Here is a 10,370-nt window from a genome sequence, read left to right on the forward strand (position 1 = left end):
GGCTTACAGAGGATAGCTTAGATTACATACCACTGTAGCAAATTCCCAGCTGCGAGAAAGAAGAATTTTGCTATTTACTGACTGCAAAAAGCTTGAAAATAGTGAAGAATGGAAAATCTAAATTTTTTTGACATTTGCAAAACTAATAGAGTACTTATACTATAATTTAAGGGGTATTCCCATCATAAATGCTTGAGAGGTAAGGGTCCCAACTCTGGGGCCCTCACCCATCGAGAGATCTGTGAATCCATGACCCCAGTTCAGGACGACCACACTCCCCATACAAGTGAATGGAGAGTTGGCTGCACACTGGGAGTTACAAAAAAAGCCAAGAGCGCTGTTGGGTGCCTCGGTAGCTGGACTCATGGCTATAATATTAAAGAGGTTGTTTGTGATGAGACAACCCCTCTGATTTTCATTCTTCATGGATTCATTTTTGTGGACACTGTTATAGTTAAGCTTAAATGATAGATTTCCATACCCTCCTCCAGTCTCTATACTGATATAGTCTTGTTCATTGCTTCTATTGACAAACTGTACACAGGTCATAATCTCAAATTCCTTCATGAGCGTATCGAACATTGATATTTCAAAACTAGCTGGAAACAGAAGAACAGAGTTATGTTTTTAGGTTTAAAATATTGACAAACTTCATCTCTAGACACAAGTATCTCAGGTCAGATCTATAATAGGGATAACTTACAATAATCAGGGGACACGACAAACGGAGCTATTACCATTCCATTTGCTGATTTTTTCCATTGGCACCCAGGACATACTTTGGCACTACGTGAGTGTTTAATGTTAATGTCACCACCCACAAGGAAGACAGCGATGTCTGCGATGAGAAAGGACAAATAGTTAGATCTATATTGACAGATTTTCACAATAATGAAAATACACCCAAAAATTGCCCCAAAAAGTTTTGTTTATCAATACAATGCAGTAATATCATTAGCAAATATTACACACATCTCACCTTTGTTTGCTTCCTTAATTATTTCAAACATTGCTCTGCTGTCAGCGTAAGGATAAGGGGCAATTGCTAAAAAAAAAAAAGAAATTCAAATGTAATACCAAAGTAGCAGCACAAATGTTAGAACATTTTTACCCTTAGCAAAACACTGCGTTCACTAGAGTTCACTTATGATGATTTTTGGGGAGAATTTTGTTTACTTAAATTTCAGGAGATTCAAGTAACGCCTCTGCAAGAACATAATTTGAACAATACAAATAGGGGCATCAATGTTGGATTAGAAATAAGAACCACCAGCACAATAATGATATTTCCCATCCTAGCCTCACAATTTCAGCAAAAACAACACTCAAGATGCAATTGTTCTCTCACTGTACGGATAACATTTACCATGCAAGATCATTATAATTCACATAGGCAACAATTTTCGTGATACATAATAACCATCTGTAGAAACAAAAAAATCTGTCCCAAAAGCAGACTAGCCTCTATTGGACATGTTGAATACTGACAAAATAAAGTATGTTTTCCATTTGATAATACAGTGAGTACTCTTCTATGTGTTTTTAGAGTCAGGAAGAAGCAGAGAAAGCTTAAGATTTTTGTCATTTTTATACATTTGTATTGGCAGAGTTAGTACAAGTGAGGATGGAGCAACTTTAAAGTGGCAATTGGATAGGTGAACTGAATTACTAGTAACTGTTTTATTGACCGTGAAAACCATAACAAAAAGCATGAGGGAAAGAAGGAAAATTAGCAGAGTTAATTGGGAGAAGAAAAATGGATATAAGGTTAGATAGATAGATAGAAAAATCTTAACTTACTTTTTCCAGCATCTTTTGTTTTCTATGAGAAAATAGAGACATGTTTATATTGGGAGAATGAGAAAAGCACTAAATACAGGTCTTTCTACCTCTCCTTGTAAGAGAAGCATGGGATACAGTTACAGTTCAGAGACTGAAGCATCCTTACTTACATTTATTGGTGTCGCCTGAATGAGTAAACAGCCAACTAACCACAGCAACATCATACTAAGCGCCATTATCTTGTGTGTCAAGTTTCTCTCTTCTGCTAGTACATGCGCATCATAGACTCTATTTAAACCCAAAATCGGGGATGAAACAGCCAATCATCACACGGGCATGTGATCATAAAGAGGGAGTGACCCCCCCCCAAGGAAGGATTGTAATGTGATAGGGTCCACCCACATATAGGCTGGATTTACATACACACAATGAAGAATAATATCATTATCCGGATAATTGGTACCGTATATTCACAGATATCTTGTTAGGATTAAATTAATTCTTAACCAAAAAATTTTGCTCCAATCTTGCCATAAAAATAAATCCAGCACACCGATTCTAATGAACTGGCCTGCACAAATGCAGGAATTAATCCGTGACCTGTGTACAAGAAGATCCAGGCAGTGCTACTGAGTCCACACATTAGGTGGAGAGAAGAAATCAAAAGAACACCAGGGGGCACCAAACCATGTATGTAACAAAAATATCTGCACATGGGAACATTTAAAAAAAAAAATTACAATTGAAAAATTTTCTGTTTTGTGAGATGTAACACAAAATTTATTATTAACCCCTTCCCGCTGCAGCCACTTTTGACCTTCCTGACAGAGCCTCATTTTTCAAATCTGACATGTTTCACTTTATGTGGTAATAACTTTGGAACTTGTGGAAAAACACCAATATTAAGGGTATGTGCACACACACTAATTACGTCCGTAATTGACGGACGTATTTCGGCCGCAAGTCCCGGACTGAGCTCAGTGCAGGGAGCCAGGCTCCTAGCATCATAGTTATGTACGATGCTAGGAGTCCCTGCCTCGCTGCAGGACCACTGAAAACATGATTACAGTACGGGACAGTTGTCCTGCAGCGAGGCAGAGACTCCTAGCATCGTACATAAGTATGATGCTAGGAACCCGGCTCCCTGCACTGTGTTCGGTCCGGGACTTGCGGCCGAAATACGTCCGTCAATTACGGACGTAAATAGTGTGTGTGCACATACCCTAAGAGAAAATTTGCAAATATTAGCACTTTTCGAAATTTCAATGTATCTGCTTGTAAGACATGCAGTAATACCACACATAATAGTTACTACTTAACATTTTTAATACGTCTACTTTATGTTTGCATCGTTTTTTTAACATCCTTTTATTTTCCTAGGACGTTACAAGGCTTATAAGTTTAACAGAAATTTCCCACATTTTTTAGAAAATGTCAAAAGCCTATTTTTCTAGAGACTAGTTCAGTTCTGAAGTGGCTTTGAGGGGACTATATATTAGAAAGCCCCCATAAATCACCCCATTTTAAAACTGCTCCCCTCAAATTATTCAAAACAGCATTTAGAAAGTTTCTTAACCCTTTAGACTTTTTACGAATTAAAGCAAAGTGGAGGTCAAATTTACAAATTTCATTTATTTTGCAGAAATTCCATTTTAATAAATTTTTTCTGTAACACAGAAGGTTTTATCAGAGAAACACAAATTAATATTAATTGCCCAGATTCTGCAGTTTTTATAAATAACTCACATGTCCTAGTGTCCTAATGGACCGAAACACAGGCCTCAGAAGCAAAGGAGTACCTAGTGGATTTTGGGGCATTCTTTTTATTGGGGTATGTTCAAACGGGCTATTTTAACCATTTAACCATTTTTTTGGGCCGTAAACGTCCCGAAAAACGGCTGGAAAATCGGAAGAAGAATGCCTTCAAACATCTGCCCATTGATTTCAATGGGAAAACGGTCATTGACTCTATAGACAAACAGCTCTAAAAACGGCCTAAAAAATGATGCAAAAAACGCGAGGTGCTAAAAATACTGCTTTTTCCCTTGAAAACAGCTCTGTATTTTGAGACGTTTTTTAGTAAGCGTGTGAATATAGCCTTGGATTACATTTTAGGCACTATGTCAGGTTAGAATGGGTCTTGTGGAGCCAAAACAAAGGAAACACCCCCAAAAATACCCTATTTTGGCAACTAGATGCCACAAGGAATTCATCTAGGGGTGTAGTGAGCATTTTGACCACACAGGTGTTTCATAGATTTTATTAGAATTTGGACGTGAAAATGAAAAGTTTTATTTTTTTCCAATAAGATGTTGTTGTACAGTAGCTATAAAAAAATATTTCCATAAGGAATAAAGGAGAAAAAGCCCTCCAACATTTGTAAAGCAACTTCTCCAGAGTACGGAAATACCCCATATTTGGTAATAAATTGCTGTTTGGGCACATCGCAGGGCTCAGAAAGATAGGAGTGCAGGATTGGTTTCTCGGTACCATGTCGCTTTTGCAAAGCCCATAAGATACCAGTACAGTGGAAACTCCCCAAAAGTGACTCCACTTGGGAAACTACACCCCTTGGTGTGAGCATTTTGGCCCCACAGGTGTTTTCATAGATTTTATTAGAATTGGGCAGTGAAAATAAAAATGAATTTTTTATCAATAAGATGTAGCTTTAGCTCAAAATTTTTTATTTTCTCCACAAATAAAGGAGAAAAACAACCCCGACATTTGTAAAGAAACTTCTCCAGAATTCGTAAATACCCTATATTTGGTCATAAACTGCGGTTTCAGCACACGGCAGGGCTCAGAAGGGAAGGAGCACCATTTGCTAGAATCGTTTTTGGGTGCTGTGTCGCATTTGCAAAGCCCCTGTGGGACCAAAACAGTGGAAACCCCCCAATAGTTACCTCATTTTGGAAACTACACCCCTCAAGGTATTCACCTGGTAGTGGACTGAGCATGTTAACCCCACAGGTGTTTTCCAGAAATTAGTGTGCACTCGATGTTGCAGAGTGAAAATGGCAATTTTACCATGGATTTGCCATTTCAGTGTCCAATATGTTGTGTCCAGCATGTGTCACCATGAAAACGCAGCTCTCTAATTAATATGCTGAGTTTCCTGGTTTTAGAAACACCCTACATGTGCCCCTAATCTTTTACCTGGACGATCAACAGGGTTCAGGAGTGAAAGAGTACCATGCGAAATTGAGGCCTAATTTGGCGATTTACAAAGTATTGGTTCACATCTGCAGGACTGATGTGAAATAAGAAAATAAACCCCTGAAAAGTGACTCCATTTTGGAAACTACACCCCTAAAAGCATTTATTAAGGGGTGTAGTGAGCATTTTCACCCCACAGGTCTTTTCCATAAATTATTGCCCTGAGGATGGTGCAAAGTAAAAATTTCAATTTTTCCCCAGATGTGATATTTCAGTGGCAAACTTGTTGTGCCACTGGAGAGACTCACTATACAAAAATTGTTAAAACGGTTCTCCGGATATGGTGATGCCATATATGTGGATGTAAACTGCTGTTTGGGCACACTGTAGGGCTCAGAATAGAGGGAGCGCCATTTTGCTTTTGGAGCGTGGATTTTGCTTGGTAGTAGTTTTATTTGGAGTTTTACTGACATTTCAGTTTATAATGTGGAGGGGACATGTAAGCTGGGCAGAGTACATCAGGGGCATAGTCAGGTGGTAGAATAATGGGGTAAAAAAAACAATAAAATAATCCATAGATGTGTGTTACGCTGTGGAGCAATCCGTTCTGCACAGGCCGGTGTCGCACTGATAAATGTCCTGGTTTACACTCCGCACATTTGCAGTTTGGGGAATTTTGCTGGGAAAGTGTTGTCCTGGTATAATACAGGCACCCTCGCTTCAAGCAGATATGTTTGGGCCCTCCCTTTCCTGGTTCCATAATATTAGGGTCTTAATAATCGCCTCTTGAAACAGAAGAAATGTTCCCCCCGGGCCTGCACACCTGCATATTTCTTCTTTCCTGACTTATTGGAGCCATAACTTTTTTTTTATATATAGACGTAGTGGTAGGAGGGCTGTTTTTTTTGCAGGATGAGCTGTAGTTTTTATTATTACCATTTTGGGGTACATGCGACTTTTTGATCACATTTTGTCCTATTATTTGGGAGGCAAGGAGACCAAGAAACAGCAATTCTGGCATCGTTTTCTAGGTTTCCTTTTATGCAGCATTCACCGTGCGTTATAAATGACATGTTAACTTTATTCTGCGGGTGAGTATGATTCCGGCGATACCAAATTCATAGCGCTTTTTTATAACTTTTTGCACAATAAAATTACTTTTTTTAAAAATTATGCCTTTTTTCTGTCACCATGTTTTGAGAAACCTAACTTTCTAATTTTTTCGTCGAGGGATCTGTATGAGTGCTTGTTTTTTGCGAGACGAGCTATTGTTTTTATTGATATAGTTTTTCGATACATGCAAATTTTTAATCACTTTTTATTCAAATTTTTGGAAGGCAAAGTGACAATAAAACAGCAATTATGTATGATAGTATAATGGTTGCCTTCTTGAACACAAAAAAAATACATGGAAATATGCCCAACATTTCCTTAATTAGTTTGAAACATTTTGTCTCCAAAGTATACGTACATATATTTTTTAGACAAAGAACAGATATATCCACCAACAAAGTAATAGACATTACTGACGCCTTGATGCAAAATCTTGAATCCGGTCGCGCAATGTTTTGGCTCAATAGCGTTCCTCAAGCTCGATTTTAATGCAGATCACGGGAGTCCAGGAATTTAGATATAACACATGTCCAGCCCCGCATGAGCAATCCACTGGTCGCATCTATTCTAGACCCAATCAGTGGATGCCGATGCACTTGTGGCACACGTGTGCATAGACAGACACAATATAGGACTGCAGACGCTGGTACTTGGGACACATGTTGACTTACCCATGGCGCCATAATGGTACATAGCTATCAATTATTGCAGCGTATATATTGACTACACACGCAGCTATCTATATAAATATTCTTGATTCAGCCACTGTTTTTAACAGACCCCTGAGGAAGCCGGGTCCCTCCGGCTATACGCGTGGGGAAGGGATTGAGGCCAGCTTTACACTTAGTGCCCATTCAGCTGGTTTACCTTGTCCAGGCTTTCCCATCTTGAGATCATAAGTAGCCACAGTTGGTATTGTATATTGCACATGGCACTTTATATATGTATATTTATGTAGCATTTGTTGCATTGTATTCTTTACCATAATTGATTTTCTTGCTGGGTTGGACTAGTGTGTATCTATGTCTTACATTAGTGCTGGTCTCTGGTCACGTGTCTTATTTTGGACCTGGCTTTGATACTACAATATATGGAGTTTTGCCCACTTTGTTTTGTGTGTTTTTTTTAACGTTTTTCTTTATCGTTTTTAGTTCTTGTGTTTCAGAAGCAAGTCATTTTGTGATTGCTGTAATTCTCATAGTAGAGCAGTATTAGTCACTGAAACCGTAAAGTTGGGCATACATACTTTAAATCACTGGTTTCCCGACTCAACCATAAGCTTGCTTGTTCAGCTTGGCTTTCCCTATCTTCAATGGTGAGAGGGGAATAATCCGCTGCCAAAATCCCTCTTGCAGCGGCTTATTTCCCACTGGAACAAAAAATTGGACATGTTGATCTCCATCATGCCCAATCCTTCGTTCCACGACAGCAGATGTTGGAGACCCCCATACACATCGGGTAGTCAGCCAGATCTGCAGACTTTGGCGGGTTCAGATAAAATTCATCTGAATGTCATCTGAATGTCATCTTTGTCATGTGACCGGCCCCACTGTACTCTATGTATAAGCAGTAGCAGTAGTACATCAAGTACATAGAGTACAGCGAGCCGAAGAGTCCTATCGTCATCAAATAAGACTCTTCAATGGATAGAGGGGAATAATCCACTACCAAAATCTCTCTTGCAGTGGCTTATTTCCCACGGGAGCAAAAAACTGGACATGTTGAAATCCAACATGCCCAATACTTCTTTCCACGACGGCAGATATTGGAGACCCCTATACACATTGGATAGTCAGCCAATCCTGCAGACATTGGCGGGTTCGGATAAAATTTATCTGAATTTCATCTGAATGTCATCTGGTGCAGTGGCATCTGGTAGATAAGAGGACAGCAGAAACGAGAAGAGGTGATTATGTTGTGAGGACGCAGGACACATAGGAGATTTGCCTATGTATAAGCAGTAGCAGTAGTACATCGAGTACATGGAGTACAGCGGGGCCGGTCACATGACGAATTCGTATTGTCATCAAAGAAGATTGTGCAACTAAGCTTCCGGTCCCCAGGCAGCACTTTAAAAATATATGTAAATCTCAGAATCAGCGTAAAGGGGGACCATGATGTATATTAGTGAGTGTACTCACATACTGCAGAGAGTACACTGCTAATAATTTTTGGTCCCCACATAACCCCTTTAAGTTTTGTTACTGTTGTTTTACTCACTACATACGTTGAATTTTGGTCCCACATGTCTACCTATAACCCTAGTCTTAATCTTAGGACCCTTTAGTGGGGAGCAGTATGTGTCACCTGCAGGCTACTGTTTATCATGGTCAATGCATTATGCATTAGGGATATTAAGGAGGTCTGACAGAATAGTTACAGCCGAAAATTCAGGTTTATTTTGCTTTGTGTTTAGTGCTATGTGATTATTATGAAGATCTTTGAGTAAACAGGACTTTAGAGTGAAACGGAATTGAAGATTATAGTGAATAGCCGGTTTCATGAAGAAAGTAACAGTACAGTAAATGGTCTCATTATTTTTGTCAAATTACCGTCTTGGGTGGTGGAAGAGGTGACACGTACTGGTCAGTTGTGTTCATGTTTGTCCTGGGGATAGTTTGAGATCTTGCTGTGAATGGGATGTTAAATTCTTTTGTATCAATGACACTCAAAGAACAATTATATTTGAAGGGCTACTGTAACGATTCTAACGGCTTCTGACCTTCTCCACCTGCAGGTGTAACGTGACCTGCAGGGCATATTTCTAGTGCAAGAAAGAAACACATCCTGTGCGCCTGCACACATACACATACACACATATACAATGTCGTTATTTTTTCCAAACCCTATAATTCAGTAACGTGTAGAACCACTTTTAGTAACAATAACTTGAAGGAAATGTCTTCTGTATACATTTTTTAGTCTCGCACATCATTTAAGAGATTTTTTTTCCCACTCTACTTTACAACATTGCTTCAGTTCATTGCTGTTTGAGGGTATTCAGGCCCTTTTACACTGGCCAATTATCGGGAAAAAGAGCGGTCATAGAACGCTGGTTCCCGATCTTTGCCCTGTGTAGCAAGCATTCGTCCCCATACATATCTCCTTGTGAAAGGAGCAAACGAGCGCCAATCAAGGAGCTGTCTCGTTCATCGGTGCTCGTTTACATGGCCCACGTTGGGCCATGTAAAAGGACCCTTAGTTTATGCAAAGCTTTCTTAAGACCAATAAGGTTGAGATCTGGACTTTGCCTTGTCCTGTCCTCACCTTTAGCCAGATTCAGTGGCGTAGCTAGCGGTGGGGGCACCATGACCGGCAAGGCCACGCTACAGTATTAACGGAGAAAGGAGGGGAAAAAAATGGATCGTCTGGAGGCGCTGCTGCGTGGCAAAATTTGTAGAAATTACGGTAAAGTCCAGATATAATAAAATCGTTTATTTCAATATGTGGCTACGCGTTTCAACGCTGAACGAGCGTCTTCTTCAGGCCATGTACACATTGTGCTTCTGACACTTTATATAACATAGTGAGTTCAAATTAACAGGAGTGAAAAACCGCCAAATCTGCCGAGGTCAGAGTGCGACCGTGATGTCACACCCGGTTTTTTTCAACAAAAGGGCAGTTAAAACAGATGAACCATTATAAAAATAAATACTTTCTTTTGTTTACAAAACATAGACACTTGATGATAGGGATACAGTGGGATAGTGCCTGAATTGTATAAATTACAGAAATAACCTAAAAGTAGTGGTCTTTAAAAGCCGGGAGTGTGTTCTCATCTGCAATGCATTAAAACAGGTGTATTAAAACCAGTAAAACAAGCTCTGAATTGACAATTTTATATTTTTATATAAAAGATTAGTTAAACTTTCAATATTGTTGATAAGTTTAGCGTGAAGTAACTTTGTAATGAAAGTAGTTGTGTTGCTAGGTTACACTGAGAATGCTTGGTTGAGCCGGTATCACATCCTTCAGATAGGGGTCATGTTTTATAATATGCCAATGTTTGTGCAGGATGGCCCTGACTGCTTTGTTCCCTTGATTGAAAGTAGTGATAAAATTCGTATTGTATTTATTGGATTCTAATTTTTTATGTGTTGGATTTATACAGAAGTTTTGGGACAAATCTGAGGCTTTACGACGTGCACCTTTGATGAGGTTCAAAGGGAAATTCTTAAATTCTTAAAGGTTCAAGGAGAAGAATTTCCCTTTGAACCTCATCAAAGGTGCACGTCGTAAAGCCTCAGAGTTGTCCCAAAACTTCTGTATAAATCCAACACATAAAAAATTAGAATCCAATAAATACAATACGAATTTTA

The 10,370-nt window shown here is 39.2% G+C and overlaps 1 protein-coding gene across 1 annotated transcript; it reads right to left on the reverse strand.

Annotated features, from left to right (window-relative positions):
• Positions 1–639: 639 nt before the first annotated feature.
• Positions 640–2,035, reverse strand: LOC142760661 (astacin-like metalloendopeptidase). The gene is made up of 4 exons (XM_075863855.1): positions 1,953–2,035; positions 1,801–1,822; positions 980–1,045; positions 640–838 (listed from the first exon to the last, which is right to left on the reverse strand). The coding sequence occupies exons 1-4, from the start codon at positions 2,016–2,018 to the stop codon at positions 684–686; spliced, it is 309 nt and encodes a 102-aa protein (XP_075719970.1). The 5' UTR covers positions 2,019–2,035; the 3' UTR covers positions 640–683.
• Between the last annotated feature and the right edge of the window lie 8,335 nt (positions 2,036–10,370).

The sequence above is a fragment of the Rhinoderma darwinii genome, chromosome 4 (assembly GCF_050947455.1).
Source record: "Rhinoderma darwinii isolate aRhiDar2 chromosome 4, aRhiDar2.hap1, whole genome shotgun sequence".
In the NCBI taxonomy this organism is placed as follows: Eukaryota; Metazoa; Chordata; class Amphibia; order Anura; family Rhinodermatidae; genus Rhinoderma; species Rhinoderma darwinii.